General features: G+C 36.3%; 1 protein-coding gene across 3 annotated transcripts in view; it reads right to left on the bottom strand.

The window, feature by feature from the left end:
* Positions 1-842: 842 nt before the first annotated feature.
* LOC115226945 (titin homolog) overlaps positions 843-23,862 on the bottom strand; it is an 86,779-nt gene continuing 63,759 nt past the window's right edge. For all 3 annotated transcript variants that reach the window (XM_036500495.1, XM_029797905.2, XM_036500496.1), the window contains 9 exons: positions 21,963-22,052; positions 20,840-20,933; positions 18,944-19,090; positions 16,256-16,318; positions 11,308-11,480; positions 6,568-6,630; positions 5,200-5,350; positions 4,062-4,152; positions 843-1,214 (listed from right to left, as the gene is read on the bottom strand). In XM_036500495.1, the coding sequence (XP_036356388.1) occupies positions 1,111-1,214; positions 4,062-4,152; positions 5,200-5,350; positions 6,568-6,630; positions 11,308-11,480; positions 16,256-16,318; positions 18,944-19,090; positions 20,840-20,933; positions 21,963-22,052 (976 nt within the window). In that variant the 3' untranslated portion in view covers positions 843-1,110. The remainder of the gene's footprint in view (positions 1,215-4,061; positions 4,153-5,199; positions 5,351-6,567; positions 6,631-11,307; positions 11,481-16,255; positions 16,319-18,943; positions 19,091-20,839; positions 20,934-21,962; positions 22,053-23,862) is intronic.

Genomic DNA, 23,862 nt, shown 5'->3' with positions numbered 1-23,862 from the left:
TTGCATCACTTAAATGAAGACGACCCTGATAGACGAATGCAGATGTGCAAATGGTTTTCAGATAAATTGAATGTCTAATGGTACCTACATATAAATATACACACACATCATTCTATATACATACGTATATACACACGTACGTAAATATACAGTCTTTCTCATAAATACAAACACCTATTTACGTGTGTCTACAATCGGTACAAATGCATACAGATATATATCCGTGTGCATGTGCACATTCAACTGTTTAAGCGGAGCGGCCAAATCGTTCTACATGTTATCTTCTCCAAACGGTTCTTAATGTACGACTACTAGTTCTGTAATACACATTACACAATATGCATGACTAAATCGTCGTTATCGTCCATGTCTATAGAAATGATGTGTGATTGGTCACCTGCAAGTTGTTGAAACAATTGTAAACCATGGAGTAGGTTAATACCTTAAACTTTACTCTTCACTTATCTATCTATCTATCTATCTATCTATCTATCTATCTATCTATCTATCTATCTATCTATCTATCTATCCATCTATATATCTATCTATCTAAACACACACACATACCCATACCCACACACGTTTATGTACAGGAATGTAGTTAAGAAGTTAATTCCTCAACCACATGATTTCGTAGTTACTCTCAGTCTGTGGAATTTTGGGCTACTATTGTTCTGGGCCAACGAAACTCTTTTTAATTGAAAGATGGTCCCGGTCTTACGCACGCGCTCGTGCCCCCTCCCTCGTATATTTGAGTATCTACCACAGTTTCTTTTTTAAAAAAAGTTACCTTTATATTTCATCTAGTTCTGAAATGTTGACTTAAGTTTATAATAAACGCATTTATATTGTATTTAATTTATTACCATGTTCTGATCTACACAATTATTTAGAGTAACATGATGGTTTAAAAGGATAAGTTTAGAGAAGTGTTTTGTCAATTTTGACAACTATTCAATTTCACAGAGTTACAGTGTATGGTATCAAATGCATGTTTATTCAAAAAGTAATACTTTTGGTTCTATGCGTATGTGTGCCTCAGCCTTCTGCAAGTAATAGCAAGGACAAGAACATGATCAATGAGAATCAGTGATGTCTTTTGACAGTGATTCATTCTCCCGAATTTTCATTTTCTAAATTAGATTTTGCTTTTTCTAATTCTTTCTGAAGTTCTTTACTGAGTTTGTCTTTTGCAATTTTATCACCTTTGGTTTCTGAAAATAAATTTTTAAATAAACAAAAAGTTAGTTTCCATGTTTTAGGTGAGTAATTTTTCTTTTCTTTTTATTTTTAAGCAAAATCAAACAAGTATGTTGAAAAATTGTCAATTTGCACAGTTATTTTGGTTGAAGAATTTCTATGATTGTGAATAATTGCTCCACGTGTATTGATTATCTTGGCACTTTTATTGATGATACTACTGTTTTTTTTTTGTTCAGGGAAGTTTAAGTTTCTAAAAGACTGAGCCAAAATGGTAAATGGATAAGGTAGGCCTTGAGTTCAAATCCACAAAAAACAAATTGCTATGCATTTTTGTAGTGCAATTAATTCTAAACATGTCACTTATACAAGATGATGGATATGCAAATGGTTTTTTGATTTTCTAATGAAGTCACGTGAGAGAAACTGGTATTGTAACCAAAAGATGATTTGCGTCTCATTCACCTGAGAGAAACTGGTCCACATTTAGACATTTAGACATTTACTGACATTATTTTCGAATATTTAGACAATCTGTCTTCATCATGTTAGGAAGAGACACATCTTTGTCACAAAGGGAAGGACAGAACAAGAAGAACAGAGAGGAGACAGAGATAGGGGAGGGAGAAAAAAAAGTAAGGAGAAAGGTAGGTGTTAGGGAAAGAAAGGAAAAAGAAAAAGTAAAAGAGAGAAGAAAGAGTATGAGAAAACTTATTCGAACAAAAAGAGTGGATGCCAACTATAAATTATTGTTCTAAGAAAAAAATTATTTATACTATAATTTCTTTGTCAGTGATAAAATTGGGTTTTATATCACCTTGATCACCTTGACCGACCAGACTTTTGGGCGTCGTTTCCACGCCGCTGGTCGCAGCACGCCATCCATTCCTCTCTGGATCGTGCCTTCCTCATCCACGTAGCTCCAAACACTTGTATTTCGTCAATCCACCGTTTTGGAGGCCTTCCGAGCGGCATTTTCCGCTCGTGCGGAAACCACTCGACAACTGCGCGAGTCCACCGATTGTCGGTGAACCGAGTGACGTGTCCAGCCCATCTGAATTTTTGCCTTCTGTATTCGCTTTTATATAATGAGTTACAAAGTTAAGGTGAATAGAAAGATATCTAACATTGGCACAAACCCACATATTTTTGGGATGTGGAAGGGCAATTTCAATTAAATCAACCCTCGTACTGTTGACTTCGGTAGAATGGGAGGTTAGGTTGGCTGCTAAAGGATTTGGATTCTGATTACAATAGATGTAACAAAGTATGACAAGATATTTTCATCATTACTCTATAAATTCTACATTATTTACATTATTTACATTTGACGGATATTTGTCCTCATCTTGTTTGTTGTTAACACAACGTTTCGGTTGATATACCCTCCAGCCTTCATCAGGTGTCTTGAGGCAATTTCGAACTTGGGTTCTCATTCGTAAGGTATTTTTCGATGTTGCTGTTGTTGTTGTTATTATTATTATTATTATTATTATTATTATTCAGGTCACTGCCTGGAATCGAACTCGGAATCTTGGGTTTAGTAGCCCGCGCTCTTAACCACTACGCCATATGCCCATGGTTCTTCTTCTTCTTCTTCTTCTTCTTCTTCTTCTTCTTCTTCATTATTTTTAATCTGCATGTTTGTTACAATCACCTGCCGAGACACACCCAGTGTCCTAGGGCGAGTGAAGGATAAGAGATGATACAGTGTTAGAGAAAGCTTGGGGAGAAGAAGTGGGAGGGCAGTCGCGAAATATCTTCATGTAATACATCACAGACATTTAAACTGATAGGATTTTCCTAAGGATGTGGACAATACCTGTCAGCACAATCTTTTTATATTATTATTATTATTATTATTATTATGGCCTGATTTTCTCGCTAACTTTCTGCAGATCTCCATAAAGTAATTTGTTTGTCATATGTTGCTGCCATTTCACATTTAAGGTCATTCGTAGCATGCTTGCGTAGCAGCCATATAGCCGGTTTGATAATTTCTTTGTCAGTATCCATGTTTCACTGCCATATAATAGAAACATCAGTTGCCAAAATTGGACTGCATACAAACGTCAAGAAAAACCGAGTTACATGTCTTTCAACTAATCAAGTAATGCTGAACTGTTTGCTTTGTGCGGTTCCAAGTTGAATGTTGAAAAACTTCAAGTACTTAGGTGGTTAGATGAGCACTGAGGAAGCAGCCGTCAAGATCAAGAAGGTAGAAGCATGGACAACCTATTTCTTTACTACCCACAAGGGGCTAAACACAGAAGGGGACAAACAAGGACAGACGAACGGATTAAGTCGATTACATCAACCCCAGTGCGTAACTGGTACTTAATTTATCGACCCCGAAAGGATGAAAGGTAAAGTCGACCTCGGCGGAATTTGAACTCAGAACGCAGCGTCAGACGAAATACCTATTTCTTTATTACCGACAAGGGGCTAAACACAGAGGGGACAAACAAGGACAGACAGGTATTAAGTCGATTACATCAACCCCAGTGCGTAACTGGTACTTAATTTATCGACCCCGAAAGGATGAAAGGTAAAGTCGACCTCTGCGGAATTTGAACTCAGAACGTAACGGCAGACGAAAAACCGCTAAGCATTTCGTCCGGCGTGCTAACGATTCTGCCAGCTCGCCGCCTTCTAGCATGGACAACCTGTCACAAACTAAAGAAGGTCTGGAACTCCAAATTACCCAGGCGAATCACAGAGAGGGTGCTACACGCATAAATATAAAGGTTTTTTTTTTATATAACTAGATAAAAAGTAAGTTATTTTAAAGCAAAACTTTAAGATCTAAGATTATTCATTCTTTGCTAGATAAGATTGTCTTGTTTAAGATGAAAAATTACCTGAGAGAGTTTCTTCTATAACGGCATTGATTTCTTCGTTAGAAAGATCACTTATTACAGCCAACTGCATTAAAAATGATTGCTTCTGTTCCTGGAATCAAGTTTTCAGAAATAATACATCCTTTATTCTCTGTGTGTCTAAATCGTGTATGTATGTATGTATGTATGTATGTATGTATGTATGTATGTATGTATGTATGTATGTATGTATGTATGTATATGTGTGTGTGTGTTTGTGTGTGTGTGTGTGTGTGTGTGTGTGTGTATGTGCTTGTGTGTGCGTGTGTTTTCGTATTTTTATCTAAATGTCATTTTTGCATCATTTTCCTTATCGCCAGTCATCCAGCAACAGAGATGAGTTTCTTTGATGTCTTGATACAATGAAGAACAAAGACAGACAGACAGACAGACACACACATTTGCATAGACAAGAGTGTAGATACCTGCTATGCTTAATATTGAATTATGTGATTAAGTCAAATGCAATTATCTTTCCATGCGAAAAATACATTCCTTTCCTGTTGAGAATTATTAGCCCCTTACATATGCATAACGTGGTCTATGATAACCAATAAAATAATGGTATCACAATGTCATTACATAAAGCATGGCTTCTATTACGGACTATTTCTATTACAGACCAATGTGGCTGCTTATTGATTGAACATTTGAGAAACTCGAAGTAACGGCTGCGTAAATATATTCATACTGTATACCATGTATTGAGTACTATTTTGCTTACTCATTAGAAATGATGTATATGTATGCATATATTGTATGGTATCTATCTATCTATCTATCTATCTATCTATCTATCTATCTATCTATCTATCTATCTATCTATCTATCTATCTATCTATCTATCTAGGCATGTATGTGTGTGTATGTATGTGTGTATGTCTAATCCATGTAAGCGCGAAAAAATGGAAGTTAAAATTCTGACAATGGCAATGATGGTAATAATAATATAAGTACGCACGTAGGCATGCACACACACACATCTATCTATACGAATGTATGAAAATTGTAATTTTAATGTAATTCTGTATTAATTGTTGATTTAAATTGTATTTATAAATGTATCAGAATGTGTGTATGTGTGTGTGTGTTTATACAACTTTGAAAAGAAATCTCTTACCATTAGTTTGTTATCCAGTTGTCGTTCCATACTTGCATTAAGCTCTCTGCTGTAAGACTCAATTTCTGATTTCATTGACTTTTCCAAAGCGTTCATCTCATTCTTATGTCTTTTGTCTAGTAAACTATGAAGTAAGATAGAAGTTGCTGCCCTAAAAAAAATAGAGAATAGTTTCATTCATATTCTGTTTGTTCTTGTGGACAAATTGTGTTGTTTATAAATATATAATTCAGTTGGTCCTAGCATGTTTAATGTGGAGAGCAGGCAACACACAGCAGTCTAAGATGCATGAAAAATCTGAGTAGAACTTGAAATGCTAAGAAATGCTAAGAGGAAAGGCTAAAATGAAAATGAAGCGGCTGGCCATCGATGCATGCAGCTGAACCACTGTAATTGAGGATAGAAAAATTGGGGCGCTTACTTCATTTCTGACAATCCCAACAGGACTCACGACATTTTATGTTAAAAGGCGGCTAGTTGGCAGAAACGTTAGCACGCCGGGCGAAATGCGTAGCCGTATTTCGTCTGCCGTTACTTTCTGAGTTCAAATTCTGCCGAGGTCGACTTTGCCTTTCATCCTTTCGGGGTCGATAAATTAAGGACCAGTTACGCACTGGGGTCGATATAATCGACTTAATCCGTTTGTCTGTCCTTGTTTGTCCTCTCTGTGTTTAGCCCCTTGTGGGTAGTAAAGAAATAGATATTTCATCTGCTTTTACGTTCTAATTTCAAATTTCGCTGTGGTCGAATTTACTTTTCATCCTTTCGGGGTCGATTAAATAAGTACCAGTTACGCAGTGGGGTCGATGTAATCGACTTAATCCATTCGTCTGTCCTTGTCTGTCCTCTCTGTGTTTAGCCCCTTGTGGGTAGTAAAGAAAGAAGGATTTCGTCCGTCTGTTACTGAAAATATATTGTTGGAATGTGTTCGTAAGTTTCTATTAATTGTTATATTTCTTGTTGTGCCTATTGTTGGCAACTTGGTATTCTCAGCAGTAGACTCTGTTTTTTTCTTTTTCTGTTTGAAGAAGCTGGAAAGTATCACTATTAATTGATTACTGCTTCTATTGATCGAAAAATGGATAAAAAGCAAAGCAAAGTTGGCCTTCATAAGATTTGAACACTGTATACAATGGGTCTGGGATTAAATACGGTAAGATATTTTATCCGATGTGCTAACAACATTTGAAAATATTTTAATTCTTGGTTTCCATGGTTATATATAAAGGTTTGTAACATTCATGCTTTTTCATAGGAAATGGTAGCGCAAGTATAATGAATTAGCTTAAAGCAGGAACATTTCTTTACTTTCATGATCACATGCACTCTTCATAGTCTAGTTCGTTAGAATTGATTTACTATTCTTACCGAACTCCTCTTTCTTTCTGTAATTCTTTAGAATTCTCTTCAGCCATTTTATCCTCCATTTGTCTTTTAATAAAATTCAAAAAGAAATATATTAATATGATTTAGAAAATATAAATGATTAAATATAAAGAAGTAAAAAAAGGAAAAGAAAATCGTAATAAAATTTTGAAGAATATAATTTGGAAATATCGTCAAGGCTCTGAATTGTTGCTGTACGGAGATAGTAAGAGTTAATAAACGTTAGTCTGGATTTGTTGTTTTTATTATTGTTTAGGGATCTTTTCGGTTTGAACGGCAGTTTTTTCTAGCGGTGTCTATGAAATTGTCACCCATAATTATGACCATAGTATCGATCTATTGCATTTCAATCTGTTTTAGGGTTAGGGGTGGGGGAAGGGTATCTTTTTTTCTTCAGAAATGTAAATAAACCCAATCTGTTTCTTAAACGAGGGACATATTCATACGGCACAGAATGTTTTTTTTACCTCAATAGACGTCAGTGATTGGTTGAAATTGCAGAAATTGAAGAAAAAAACAACAAATATCTTACAAACTATATAATTTTCTCAATAAAGCCAAGAGAAAAAGATGTTTTATAAACACATTCTACCAATATATGAAGTTTAAAATTTTTTATTTACCTAGAAATTATGTTAAAAACTGCTGGTCAAACCGAAAAGATCCTTGTTTAGTCCTAATACAGCTCAGATTAAGCAAGCTTATGACCAAAGACGTTCTAACAGTGACCTCCACATTTTTTCAGTGTACGTAGACTTACATTTATATAATATGTACTTGCTTTTTATAAAGACAGTAATTTACCTACGATTTGATTTTTTGTTAGTACGTAAAGCGACCAAATTGAAGCTCTAGCACGGACTTGTTTTATCGATGTTATTATTGTTGCTGCTATTGTTGTTGTTGAATTGTCTCCAGTGAGCAGTATTGACCAAATCTACGGCATGCGAATACCCTGTTTATCATTCAAAGTCATTTGGCATTCAGATCCATGTTAACAGATCTCATTTTCTTTTGATTGCTTATTCTACTTTCAGATACTTCATCGAGCAATATGATAAGATCAAATCTCCTTAATTTTTATAGTCTCCAGCCACTGACTTATTAATAAGTCTTGTCCTATCTTACTATTCTTTTTCTTTTATCAATTACTTGGATAGTATCTGCTGTTCTGAACTTTATACAATTATCCCCCACCCCTTTTAGGTGAGTTCTGTAGCAGTTTGTGGTCTGTAGTTAAAATAGTTGAATGATCTATCTTGCAAAAAGTTTTATAGAGTAATCTCCCTTTAATAAGTTTCTCGAAACATCTATGTCAGGAGAAGTAATTCTTAATTATTCAAGAAGCTTCGCGTTTCTCTTGGAAGTTTCTAGAATGCGTAGCGTTCCATTAGTAAAAACAGTTTGCTTGCCCTGCTCTTTGCTTCTTAATCGACTAGACTCTGAGCTATTCATGTTGTTGTTATGCCTGTCTATTTCTCTATGCCACATGACTGAAAACCACCACTTAGCTGTTATTTCTACATTTCTGAACTTTCTTGCATAGATTACTTCATTCAACTAGATTCTGCATTTTGATTATGTTTCATCGACAACCAATGAAAAAAAATTATGTAGTAAATATATAGTTCTTAAATTTATTCTTCTTGTTTGTAAGAATTCTTCTAATAATATACACGCAGCCATTTCAATACTTGATACTAAACATATGATTCACACTACAGTACTCTCTTCCTTTTCGTGTTCTCAACTATTCTTTCCATCCCAAAATGTCATGTTAAACTCTATTGTTCTCAGAGCTGTTTCTATTTGAATTTCTGTTGAGATGTGATCTACTAAACAAAAAGAGATCAAGTTCAACATTCAATAAACATTAACTCATCTAATTACCCTGACGTCCTATGGATGTATAGCATATACTTAAAGAAACCTTATTAACTTTGGCTGTATTTGAACACAGAATCATAAATTACTGTGCTACTCCTCTGGAGTAGCCCTCCAAAGGCTCATTAACTGTTTTGAGCAAGCATGTAACGACTTTGGCTTAGCTATCAGCCTTAAGAAGACCAACATCATGGGTCAGGCTACATCGGACATCCCAAACATACATATTGGAGACCACAGATTACAAGAGGTGGAGAAGTTTACCTATCTGGGCTCTACCGTCACCTACAACCTATCCCTTGACGCTGAGCTCAATATACGCATTGGCAAGGTAGCTGCTGCGATGGCCCAACTCTCCAAACGGGCTTGGGACAACAATAAGCTGACCAAGACCACGAAAAGGAAGATCTACCAGGCATGTGTACTTAGCACTCTACTGTATGGAAGTGAGACTTGGACGCTATACACACGCCAAGAGCGTCGCCTAAACATCTTTCACCTGCGCTGCCTCCGAAAAATCCTCCGCATCAAATGGCAGAATCATATCCCCAACAAAGATGTCCTCAGGCAAGCAGGAATACCAAGCATGTTTGCACTCCTCACACAAAGACGTATGAGATGGCTTGGGCATGTTAGCCATATGAAAGATGGCAGAATCCCCAAGGACATACTCTACGGAGAGCTTGCTAGGGGTACTAGGTCTGTGGGTAGACCGTTCTTACGTTACAAGGATGTTTGCAAAAGGGACATGAAGGCCTGCAACATCAATATTAGCGGTTGGGAGGCAGTTGCCGGCAACCGTGGAGACTGGCGACGTACCGTAAGAGAGGGAATACAAAGGAGTGACAGAGGGAGAGAGAGAGGAGAAATGGAAAGACAAGAAAAGACGTCAACAAGAAACTATAGCATTACAAACAGCCAGGAACAGTCTTCGCTACATTTGCAGTACCTGCCAGAGGGAGTGTTTGTCCAGGATAGGACTACACAGCCACAGCAGGAAATGTATCAGGACATGAAATGTAAAAGCCGGACTGGACTATTTTATGCGCAACTCCATTGTCTCCCGAGACAAAAAGGATGCCAACCAACTCCTCTGGAGAAGGACTTTACATCATACATATTCTACCTATAAACATGAGTTTGGTCAAACTTCGTAATTTATAAAATCTTTCTGTCAAGCTGTTATCAAAGTGATAAGGACTTCTTACATGCACAATTTCATTACATAAAACATTAGATATTGATTTCAGCAATCATATGGTTATTATGTTTGCCTGCATGGAAGATAAACATCTCTCCTAATTGTAAGATTAAATAAATTAGATATAGACTGGAAATATCTGAAAAAAATACTTGCTCCAGTGACTGATAAGCAAACTTTCACTCTTCAACACACTCTGTTTATTAGTTTACCACCAGGATATGTCTTTTGTCTTTGATCTTTAGATCACTACCGAAGCCTTTCCTATTGTACCTCAGTTATGGAAAGTCGCAATAAATACTTTGGTTAATATTCGTCATTAAAATTTCAGCACTCTGGGACAACCTCAATGCTAATATTTTCCTCAATATTATTGACCTTGAAGCAGTTTTAAATTTATGCAGCAACTATATCGATCTCACTTGTCTTAAAAGGCTTGGAAAGGCTGTGCGTGATACTGCCTATCTTTCTCAGACTAAATAATAAAGGTAATTCGAACTGTCCTTCAAGCTCTCGGATAAACATCGATTTAAATGAAACATCAACTGCTCTAACTGCACCAAGTTACTCCATATAAATTGATTCATTAAATTTTACAACAACCACTACGGATAAGAAACTTGAAAATTGGTTAGGAAAATATACTGAATTAAGCACCTCCAGTTAGTTTCATCTGTCTATGTAGATTTTTTCCTCTTGTTTCCTCATCTTTGACTAAATAATAAGTAGTCTACTATTGGAGCCTTTTGGGTCATAAATGAGAGAAATCGTACATGGACATCAACCTGCTAGAAATAGCATCTAAATTTTTCTCCAGTTATGCCACACCTTCTTTAAAAATATAGCACTTGGTATATCATGCTCTAAAAAAATCAGGATGGACGAAGGTAGAACGTCGTTGATCAAGGCTGGTTGGATCAAAGTGGACGATATAAACACAACTAAGGCGGCGAGCTGGCAGAAATGTTAGCACGCCGGGCGAAATGCGTAGCCGTATTTCGTCTGCCGTTACGTTCTGGGTTCAAATTCCGCCGAGGTCGACTTTGCCTTTCACTCTTTCGGGGTCGATAAATTAAGTACCAGTTACGCACTGGGGTCGATGTAATCGACTTAATCCGTTTGTCCCCTCTATGTTTAGCCCCTTGTGGGTAATAAAGAAACAGATATAAACACAAATAAATATTAAATTTAAATGGATGGAAGCACTCCGTCGGTTACGACGATGAGGGTTCCGGTTGATCCGAATCAACGGAACAGCCTGCTCGTGAAATTAACGTGTAAGTGGCTGAGCACTCCACAGACACGTGTACCCTTAACGTAGTTTTCGGGGATATTCAGCGTGACACAGAGAGTGACAAGGCCGGCCCCTTGAAATACAGGTACAACAGAAACAGGAAGTAAGAGTGAGAGAAAGTTGTGGTGAAAGAGTACAGCAGGGATCACCACCATCCCCTGCCGGAGCCTCGTGGAGCTTTTAGGTGTTTTCGCTCAATAAACACTCACAACGCCCGGTCTGGGAATCGAAACCGCGATCCTATGACCGCGAGTCCGCTGCCCTAACCACTGGGCCATTGCGCCTCCACAAATTAAATTTAAATAGGAGGATATCATAGGAAGAGGTTGTAAAAAAGCATTACTTCTTCTTATTATGTTTCTGTTGGATTTTCTCCTGCAGATGTTTTTCGTTATGTTCTCTGGTTGCCTTATGTTTTTCTTCCAGCTGCATCAAATTGTTCTGATGTTGTTGCACCAGATGGTTCACGCGATTTTGTGGGGTTTGCTTGTTAATTACACGTTCTCCAAGTTTCTCCTGCACAACATAACAAATTTGGAGAAGAAAAGTAAGAAAATTGGTAGAAAACTGGATATATAAAACTAAAACCATTCAGTTCCTTAGTTAACCAATACAGTGAAATCCGAATCCCTTTCTACACTTTTATTTATAGCTCTCTCTTTCTTCCTCTCTCTTCTCATTATTCCTTTTTATACTCACTCATTTCTATTTATACTCAGCCAACATCTAGCCATGTACGAATCCATTCGTATATTCACTATTTATTCGACTTTTCTCAATCATTTTCTTTCACTCTCTCTTTCACACACACACACACACCGTTGCTCTTGACATCCCACGTGCTTCTCCAATATCTTTGTTCCCTCACACTCGCAGCTGCTCTCAGTTCTTAACCTACATGCTTCCACGTCACACCAACACCACGCATACCGCCAACCAACATCCTTTTCTATTCTAGACACAAGGCCCGAAATTTTAGGGGATGGGACCTGTCAATTAGATCGACTCCAATACACAACTGGTGTTTAATTTATCGACCCCGAAAGGATGAAAGGTAAAGTCGACCTCGGCGGAATTTTAACTCAGAACGTAAAGACAGACGAAGCCATATCACTATACTTCCACTACCACACTTGCACACCTCTACGCACCTAATATACCTCACAAAAACACATACCTCACTCTCCTCTTATGCTCACTTCCAGACAAGGATACACTATTACATTTGCATCTTCGTACCTGCCTCTTCCTCCCTTCTTAGCTCCCTCGTCCATCAGTGTTCACACCTGGTTTCTAAGCCTTCGCTGTTTTCAGACTATTCGTGATTTTCATTCCCTTCATACTTCTCTCTTTCTTTCTTCTGATGAAGGATCAAAATCCGAAATGTCAAGACATTCTCTTTCCATTAAAGCTTTAAGCTAAAACCTTATTCATCAAACTTTGTATCTCGTGCGAGTTCTTTTTATTGCTCATTGCATTTACACACACACACACACGTGTATGTGTGTGTGTTTGCGTTTGTTTGTGTGTAAATTTGAAGTAGGGAGATATAATAATTTTAATAATAAGTTTCCCAAAGCTAGCTAGATTTGCTTAAGCAATTTAAAAGCACAAAATATCCAGAAACACCACTAAATCGTCCTGACCCGAATGCAGTGGTAGAAATATAAGAGATAAAAATATATTAATAAAAAATACTTTTTCATATAACTAGTCTACAGAGCCGATGAAGAAACCATTGATAGCATGAAAAAAATATATATAAAGCTTATAAGAGAACTGACTCGAGTTCTGATATATGCAACCTCCCATTTGGGCAGCGGTAGAAACAAAAGTATACTCTTTTACTTGTTTCAGTCATTTGACTGCGGCCATGCTGGAGCACCGCTTTTAGTCGAGCAAATCGACCCCGGGACTTATTCTTTGTAAGCCCAGTACTTATTCTATCGGTCTCTTTTGCCGAACCGCTAAGTGACGGGGACGTAAACACACCAGCATCGGTTGTCAAGCAATGCTAGGGAGACAAACACAGACACACAAACACACACACATACGTACATACATATATATATATACATATATACGACAGGCTTCTTTCAGTTTCCGTCTACCAAATCCACTCACAAGGCATTGGTCGGCCCGGGGCTATAGCAGAAGACACTTGCCCAAGATGCCACGCAGTGGGACTGAACCCAGAAGCATGTGGTTGGTTAACAAGCTACTTACCACACAGCCACTCCTGCGCCTATCTCCACATTATTGTCAAAACACATTTTGTACATAAAGGACAGGGGTAGACAACCCAATAATCAAATAAAAGCCATACAGGTGTAAGTATACGCAGCCACCGCAGCAATCACAACTTCTGTACAACCGAGAAGTTTAAGTTATTGCCTGTGTAATAATTATTTTGAACAAGTGGCAAAAAATATTTTTCTTATTATCTTGTTATATATTTTTTTTACCTGTCACAGTCATTTGACTGCAACCATTGTTCAGCTCCCACTTTGGATAGTTTGGTCGAGAAAACTGACCCCAGTACTTATGCTTAAGTCTGGTACTTCTATCGTTATCTTAATCCGAACCGCTATGTTATGAGGATGTAAACAAACAAACACAGGCTGTCAAGCAGTGGGAGCACAAACACAAACACAAAGATATTCACTTTCTCTCTCTCCACCTTCTCTCTCTCACGTGTACACACACATGACAGGCTTCCACACAGTTTCCGTCTACCAAATTCTTTCACAAGGTATTGGTCAATCCAGGGCTATAGTCGAAGGTGCTGTGCGGTGGGATTGAACATGAAACTACGCGGTTGCAAAACAAGCTTCCCAACTGCAAGAAGTTTCAGTGTATAAACTTCCAAACACATTTATTTTTGTCCGGGATATATTCCATTAAGCAAATAACTAAACACGGAGATTCTGAATCCGAAATAGTTATCTTGACGCTTAAATATACACAGCACAGGACGAGAAAATGTTACTCAACTAAGTCATTTTATTTTACGTTATACTTCATCCTATTTAAACCCTCCTCCTCTTCCCACTTTAAATTTACAATTTGGTCATTCATACAGATTAATTTTCTGATATTTAATTCCTCTTTCCCTTTCATTGCTTCTGATTTCTGCCCCCACCGCTTTGCATTATTTGTACGTTTATATTTTGTGAAATTTTATGCTGTGTCATATTTTAATCTATGCACAAGATATATATATATATATATATAATTAAAATTAAAATGAGGGTGAAAAATTGGATATTAATTTGATTAACATCAATTTAAAACCAGTGGTCTAGCATATTAAAAACTGAAGGTTCAATAAATTACTTTAATAAAAAATATAATATATATATATATAATATATATATATATATATATAATATATATATATATATTATATATATATATATACCGGAGTAAGCGCATAAGTGTGAAAAAAGGTGGAAAAAAGAGTTCTCAAACACCAGAGGTAGAGTAATATGTTTTGTTAAAAGCAGCAGAAATATCACAAAAATTGTTACTAAGAGTTTCACGTTCCCGTTCGTCAAAACTGTCCGACGAACGGGAACGTGAAACTCTGAGTAACAGTTTTTGTGATATTTCTGCTGCTTTTGCAGCAACATCTTGTTGTTATCAGTACTTGGCTAGTGCCATCTCAGATGGATGAGTCACTGTGGGATCCTTTTCGCGGTCGTTTGTCTGTTAGAAATAACAAATCAAACACCCCCATTTTAAAAAGGAAGGACACATAACATAAAATGGTTTTATATATATATAATTATATTACCTAGGTCAAGCAAAGCAATGTTGAATTTCATTTAAATGTTCTTTTCATCGTTCCCATCTGTGTCCTTTGCAAAAAAAAAACCCAACCCGAAAATCCTCGTACTTCACGTTGAGAATCTGGCCTCTTTCGCATCAGTTGAATAAATTTGATACTCTCCAGCATTTATTGAGTACTTTTTCTCCTCTTCATTATCAGCAACGGCCTTTACACACACACACACAGATTGAAGGCATGTGACTTGAGTTTAGGCTAATATTCAAGTGTATCATAACAGTAGAATAGTGATTAAACCAGAGATAAAAAGACAGGCTTGGAGATTGGGGAAGAAGGACGTTGTACGGCGATATATGGTTGTAGTTGGTGCCAGGTTTACATGCCAGAAAGGATGCTTAAAACTGGAGACTTTCCAAAACTGAACGTCAAGAAGTCTAAAAGGATAAATCGTTTCAAAGTGTTAGACAGTGTAGTGTCAGTATATAAGTAGTCACTGGGGAGAAATTAGACCCGAAATGATATGATTTTGCTGCCTTTTTGTTGCGATGGCAAGGAGAGAAAACAGAAAAACAAACAAAATCATGCCAAGTAAACCAGGGCACTCAGAGTGTGTGCAACAATGGTTTGTATTAATCTTGGGATTTACCAGTTGTTTAGTCTTAAGTAAAAGCTTATCGACCAAACTTGTATGTTTAAATGTATTCAAACTAATCATGCCACTTTTTAAAGGTTATTTAAGACTATTATCAAATGAGTCCTCTCTTTTTGAATGTATGTGTGATATGAATTTTATTTGATTGCTATTTCCTGCAGGTCGAACAACTAAGTAGGGGCTTTTTTCGTTGGCTCGTACTAGAATTAATGGATGTGTAATGGGATAATTAAACTTAATGCTGATGTGTCTAGTATTTACTTCTCTAAAATTTCTAATGCTTTATTCATTTTAGTTTCTGAGACGCTATTAATTTGTAAGAGAAGCGTTATTATTTTAATTTCTTAAGGGAATTGGCCAGAAGAATGTAGCTGAGACCATGCCGCTGTCAAGGCCCCTGGGGCTTGTGAGATCGACACTGTTAACTTTCATCTTGAACATTTGTAGCAAAATCTTGTGGTTATCAGTACTTGGCTAGTACAATCTCAGATGGATGAGTCACGGTGGGATCCTCTTCGCGGTCCTTTGTCTGTTAGAAATAACAAATCACACACTACCATTTTAAAAAGGAAGGACACATAACATAATATGGTTATAGATACACTATTAGAAAAAAATCCCTTTTCAATTATGACCGGCACGTTTTTGATGATAGGTTTTCTCTGTCAGGGTTGATCTATAAAATCAACCCAGGTGGATAACAGGAAAAGCTGTCTCAGGCGAGATTTGAAGTGAGTATGCAAAGCAACATAACTAAATATTCCAGGGTATTCAGATACATTTTACTGAGTCTGCCACTATACCATTAAACTCATCAAATATTTTATTAGTTTTGGAGAATGAACCTACCTGCAATTTTTGAAGTGTCTTGTCTTGTCTTTCAAGAAGAACATTTCGTCTGGCTTGACCAACCTGTTAAAAAAAATGGAATTAAATCTCAAATGTATTGCAATAATGCTTTTATATGGGAAAAAAGATAGCGCGGTCAAGTTCCAGCAGGCCGCATCTCTGATTAAGCTTCGATTTATAGTCGTAGCCTCTTCACATCATTTATACTGATAAACCAATGGTATTGAGAAACATAAATGGAAGATATTATTTTCTGCAACACCTACAGAGTAAAGACCTCAAAGCCTGTGTATGTAATCATTACAACCATCTATGAATAATCGATTTTAATATGGTCAATTACCAAACTTAGTTCGATGACTCATCACAGATATATTTTTTCTCTCGTCTACTACTCTCTTTAATAAAGAGCAGCGGGTAGATTTGTCGATATGAATTATGAGCCGAAGGATCGATGTGAAACTCTATTAGAGACACAGTATCTATAGATAAAAAGAATTTATAGATTGCGGGTTTAGTAAATTTTTACATAATTCGCACCATCATGAAGACAAGCTGAAGCGTTATTGTGTAAGTAACGAGTCAATTCTTATTTTAATTTTGCTGTGTTAAGTTCTAGTCTCTATGATGGAAAAGCCTAGTAAACGATGGGCTCTGCTAGATTTTGTTTATGCCAGGCAAAAAGACAAAGTTTCAATGGTATTCTAGCAGTCGATTTGTATATAGGAATCGTTGGTAAAAAACCATAAAAGAGGTAATATTTTTGTGATTTGTCTAAAGGTAAATCAGTGAAGGCTGTGAGATAGCAGAATCGTTAGCACGCCGGGCGAAATGCTTAGCGGTATTTCGTCTGCGTTACGTTGTGAGTTCAAATTCCGCCGAGGTCGACTTTGGCTTTCATCCTTTCGTGGTCGATAAATTAAGTACCAGTTACGAACTGGGGTCGATGTAATCGACTTAATACCTATGTCTGTCCTTGTTTGTTGCCTCTGTGTTTAGCCCCTTGTGGGTAATAAAGAAATAGGTATTTCGTTTGCCGCTGCGTTCTGAGTTCAAATTCCGCCGAGGTCGACTTGGCTTTCATCCTTTCGTGGTCGATAAATTAAGTACCAGTTACGAACTGGGGTCGATGTAATCGACTTAATACCTATGTCTGTCCTTGTTTGTTGCCTCTGTGTTTAGCCCCTTGTGGGTAATAAAGAAATAGGTATTTCGTTTGCCGCTGCGTTCTGAGTTCAAATTCCGCCGAGGTCGACTTTGCCTTTCATCCTTTCGGGGTCGATTAAATAAGTAGCAGTTACGCATTGGGGTCGATATAATGGACTTAATCCGTTTGTCTGTCCTTGTTTGTCCTCTCTGTGTTTAGCCCCTTATGGGTAGTAAAGAAATAAGTAAATCAGTTTTTGCATGGGAAAACGAACCCACAACTCTTGCAATAAGAGGACAACGCCTCATCTACTGGCCATGGGTATTACTTCTAAACAGTGGTCATTTTTGGTAACATATCTAATTAATAAAACATACAGTCTCTTGTTATGGTGTCATTGGGAATTATAATGGGGTGAAGTTTTTGAAAGTATGATACAAATGTTTATAGAGAAGGGAAACATGGAAGGCATGAAGGTCATTCATTTTCCCTGGCCAATAGCAATAGTCACGTAAAGAAGATGAAATATAAAGCAATTCGTGATCAGAACTGGTCCTCGAATAGAAAGTACAAGAAATCTATCTTTTACTTTACAGAGCTCACCTTTTCACACATACATTCCATTCCATTTTTTGCCATAAGGCCAGCAAATTCGAAGTAAAGAAAAAAAGGATTACACCGACGCCAGTGCCCAATTGGTACTTATTTTATCGACGCCAAAAGGATAAAAGGCAAAGTCAAATTCGGTGGCATTTGAACTCAAGACATAAGGAACCGGAAGAAATGCTGTCAAGTATTTTGTCCGGAGCGGTAACGATTCTATCAGTTCATCTTTTCATAACTATAATAATTTCGAACATAGGCAATTTTAATCGTTATAATGAGCTATACATTTCCCCAAAATGCTTGGGAAATGTATACACACACACACACACACACACACACACACACACATATATATATATATACATACACATATACATATATATATAATATATATATATATATATATATATATACACATATATATATATACACATATACACACATAAATATATATACACATTACACACATAAATATATATACACATATACACACATATATATATATATATATATATATATATATATATTCACATACACACACACACACATATATATAATATATATATATATATATATATATATATATATATATTATATATATATATATACATATATATATATATATATATATACATATATATATATATATATACATATATATATACATATATATATACACATACATATATATACATACATATATATACATACATATATATACATATATATATATATTATATATATATATATATAATATATATATATATCGATTTCAAGATTTTATTGGAAGTATGATAAGTGAAGTTGACCTTAGTGGCCAAATACCGAACCATGTTTTGTCAGCTGCTCAACAGATTCTCTAACCTCACCCATACGTTGTCCATTCATAGATATAACGAGTTACAAGCTAAATATAACGAAATATAATAACTGACCTCAAGTTTACCAATTTTAGCAATCAGTTCTTCGTATTGCTCTTCTATTAAACTTTCAGTTTCTTTTAACAGAGTCTCTTGCATTTTAGCTATAGCAGCAGCCTTCTCATTCTCCAGCTTCTTTTCTGCAGCTTCTATTTCTGATTCCTGCAGTAAAGAAGAAAAAAAAAAGAAAAAGAAAAGCACAAACAAAATTAGCGCCCTCCTCCTCGTCCTCTCCACACCTCCTCCTCCTCCTTTTCCTCTTCCTTCTCCCCGTCATTGTCGTCGTCCTCGTCTTGGTCGTCATCATCGTTTTCATCAGCAACAAAATTATTATCCTCCACTATATCATTATCCAGCGTGGTTTTCATTGCTATCTACTCTTTCGTCGTTCGTCGTCGTCCTCCTCATCATCATCACGATGTCTGCTATTGCTGGACATGGCGATATGTTGTTAAGCTGAATGACTGAATGGACTATGGTTCGCATTAAGTCATCAATACATATACACATGTACACACGTGCACACGCATTAACCCGCACCACGACACGTAATTGGAAGCTGGAGCTTCTTGAGTCGTTGCTTTGAAGTATATCCCCCGCCCCCCATAACGTACCAATTCACTTAGTTGTACAATGACTTGAGCTGTCACTGTACGGCTGAAGATTAGTCTCTCTTCTCTGAATTTCATATCTGTTTGTTCCTCCTCGAGCCATGCCTGGCTCATAAGGGCCGGTTTCCCGGTTTCCTTGGCATATATGTTCCCCACCTGGACGGGACGCCAGTCCGTCGCAGGTGAGCTGCAAGATGCAGGAGGAATGAGTGAGAGAAAGTTGTGGCAAAAGAGACAGCAGAAGTTCGCCATTACCTTCTGCCGGAGCCGCGTGGAGCTTAGGTGTTTTCGCTCATAAACACACACATCGCCCTTTCTAAGATTCGAACCCGGGATCCCTCGACCGCGTGTCCGCTGCTCTAACCACTAGGCCATGTGCCTCCACAATTTCATATCTAATTAATATTAATTAAAATTTCAGAGTTACATCTCCTCCGTTTTTTAAAATATATTTTCAGTCTGAATCAGTCATTTGGTTAATGACTGTTTTCAATACTAACGGTGTAATCTTAACAATTTAAAGTTTCTATTTAGTTTATTACATCGAACATGCAAGAGATCATTTTCAGCATTAACATCTTGAAAGCCAGAATATCTTTAAAAACTACCTCACCTCATCCGGAATAGCTTTGTATACTACCTCACCTAGCATTCAAGGGAAAGTAATGTAAATATGAATGTGTAGTAAATAATCTTACTGATTAAATCTGGTCAAATTAGCAGTTTTTCAAAATATTCCAAAGATGAGACATGTTATAGTAATCTAACGGCTCCTAAGCAAAATACCCCCAGAGGTAGGTGACGTTCATAAGAATGTATGATTGAAAGAGCCTGCTTAAAGTAGGCTTAAGAAGGAGTTATTAAAATATTCGCGATGAACCAGTATATACGTATATATTTCTTTACTACCCACAAGGGGTTAAACAAAGAGAGGACAAATAAGGACAGACAAACGGATTAAGTCCATTATATCGACCCCAGTGCGTCACTGGTACTTAATTTATCGACCCCGAAAGGATGAAAGGCAAAGTCGACCTCGGTGGAATTTGAACTCAGAACGTAAAGACAGATGAAATACCACAAAGCATTTCGCCCGGCATGCTAACGTTTCTGCCAGCTCGCCGCCCTAATCTGTATATACGTATATGTTAGGCATTCCCTACTGTAGTTATGCGTTTTTTTTTACTCAGAAGAAGGAAAAGCATCATGATTATTATTGTTGTTGTCGTTGTCTTTTTTTGTCTCCTCGTCACCGCCATCATCTTCCATATGTTTGTGTTACAAATAAAAAGAAACGTACCAGTTTTTTATCTGAAATTTTATTATTGCCATTTCTTTTCTCTTCTTGAATTTGTTTCAGTTTGTTTCGTCTTTGGTTTATCTGAATCTGAAGACTGACGTTTTAAAAGAGACAATCAATAGTTTGGAACTGAAGACAGATATTTTATAGACACAAATTTGAAGACGATGTTGTGTAGAACAATCAATATTTTGTATATGAAACCTAATGTTTTGCACAGACAGTCATCTGTTTTTCAATAGATTAGTGAAAGCTGGAAGAACAATGGTATAACCTTTGCAGGTACTTTCAGACAGGTTAAACTGATGTTTGTGAGTTAAGCCTACACATTTAGAAAGAGAAAGTTGTGGAAGGGATCAGAAATCTGTTTGAATGTGTCAGACAGAGTGAACTTCAATAAAAAACATCCAGAGATCAGGTCTTGGTGGCGCTAAATTGGGTACTAAAATACCCGCATTGTTTTAGAGATAAATACCTGTTTTTGTACATTAAAATAAAAGCACCACCACCTGGCCCTTAATGAAGTCCACTTTGTTAAATGTATTCAGCCTAGGCCTCCGGTTTCAGGAAAACTTCCAACCTTCCCTCCACCAATATCAAAGGCTCTGAAAAAATAAAGGGTTATGGGAACTTTCCTCTGCTTCTTGACAATGTAGCTAAAAAAGTCTGGTACATATTTTATCACCAATAAGGGTAAAAGACAAAATTCTCTCCAGCAGTTGCAAAGTTAGAAAGTAGAGGGATGAAACTAAATACAATAAAGTATTTAGTTATGCCTCGAAGTGTCTTTGGTAAAAATGTATAGTGAAGGAGTTGTAATTGACTGTTTCTTCAGAATATTGATATGGCTCAGAATCTAAAGGCTCTCGTTCATCCCAAAGCAGTTCTGAGCGAGCAAATTTATGATCAAAGTCATTCAAGCAATGACTGTCAGATTTTCACGTAAGTAATATCTAAGATTATATTTATCTGATATGAGAAAGATTTAGTTACTATTTATAGCAGAGCAAGAAACCATATAAATAAGTAAATGGCATGGAACAAAACTTAGAAAAAGATAACCAAATAGATAGTAGAATAGACAAAAAAAAAAAAAAATACACAGACAAACACATTTAATTACCTTTGTTCATATTTGAGACGAGAAAGTTCCATCTGGTTACCAACTTCCTTAATTTTCTGTTGGTGTTCTTTCAGAAGGAGATCTTTTTTCCTAGAAAGTATATATGTCTCAAAATTAAAGTTTGAGGACTTTATAGAATTGCATTTATCACAAGCGGGATACATCTTGTTGGATACACTTTAAAGTATGTTAGTTGTGCAATACAGCATTTTATAGTTGCTACAAGCCAAACCGGTACTAATTTTTGTGTGGAGATTTAAGCTTTTGGTCAGCTGTCTTTTTGTTCATTTCAATTTGAAACAATTTCCCTTATATTACTGATAGTCTTTAGAAAGACATCAATGTTTCATCTTGTGTATATATATATATATATATATATATATATATATATATATATATATATATATATGCACAGGCAGACAAATAGACACACAAACATACATAGGTTTGTATATAGTATAATCCACGTTGTTTAAATGCTCCACGTTATGTTGCCAAATTCTTGCTAAATGTCACGAAAAAGCATTTCCCCTAACCCTATACTTATCACAAAATCTTTTGCCTTCATAGACAGTATAAGCAGAAAAAAGTTCCAGTATGAATGTGTGTAACCATTCTTTTTGAAATTGCAACAACCCTAATATCTGTTCTCTCAACGGCATGTGCCTTTCTAAAGTGTTTGTTTACCAAGCGAAGTTTTCTTGTACTACACACACACACACACACACACACACACACACACACACACACACACACACACACACACACACACACACACACACACACACACACAATTCCTAATTATATATAAACACCTAGCCGAAATATAAGACTATAAAGGAAAAATTTAATCGCCCCGCTAATTGTGACAGGGTGCTGAAGCACATATATTGCAAGAAATAAGAGTTAAAACGTTTAATGCTGTGTGAAGCGGGCAATATATATATATATAATATATATATATATATATATATTATATATATATATATATATATAGTGATAGGGGAGGTAACAGCTTCATGAGCGAATCTAAAGTGTTTATATTAATTTTTAATATACACATTAGCATTTCGCTAAATCAGTCAACTATTTATGGTGGTATATATATATATATATATATATATATACTGACAGATATATTTAGCTACACCATCGAGCGATTGAGTAGTCACTGCTATGACTGATAAGCGAAACTAGTCTAGTCCAGTTATCCTAGGTCCGCTCATGGGGCAGTTATCTCCCCTGTCAGTATATATATATATATATATATAGATATATATATATATATATATATATATATATATATATGTAGGTCCCGGGTTGAGTCGGGGTTAACCACAGTAAATAAGGTACTCAATACATAGCAGAGTAAATTAATTTATTTTATAGAAGGAGGTTCTACAGGACTAGAACTGTTCATTCAAATGAAATCATCAGGAATATATATATATATATATATATATATTATATATATATATATATATATATATCTGATAGAACAGCAGAAACAGGATAAAATATCCATACAAAGTATGCCAGCAACCAGCCAGCAACCAGCCATACACACACAAACTCACACACACATACACACACACACACACACACACACACACACACACGTTTGTGTATTTGTTATTTGTTTTGCAAGATACTTGATGTGGAATTGGGTGTTGAAAAAAAGATATTGTTATACTTGGGGATGGTCATATTTTCCCAATTAAACACATGCACTATACATTTGGTTTCCACTTCAGCTTTATCACTCTTATTTTATGCTTTTGTTTTGTCAAAGTTCTTTCGTCATACATTCTGTGGAATAAACAGGACAAAAGGAGACACGTGGGATGGAAAGTTGCTGAAGAGGTCACAGACTGTGTGACAAAAACTATAGTGAAATGTA

This window comes from Octopus sinensis, linkage group LG2 (genome assembly GCF_006345805.1).
Source record: "Octopus sinensis linkage group LG2, ASM634580v1, whole genome shotgun sequence".
Lineage (NCBI taxonomy): Eukaryota > Metazoa > Mollusca > Cephalopoda > Octopoda > Octopodidae > Octopus > Octopus sinensis.
Note: the sequence above shows the minus strand (reverse complement) of the source record. Positions and strands in the feature narration are given on the sequence as shown.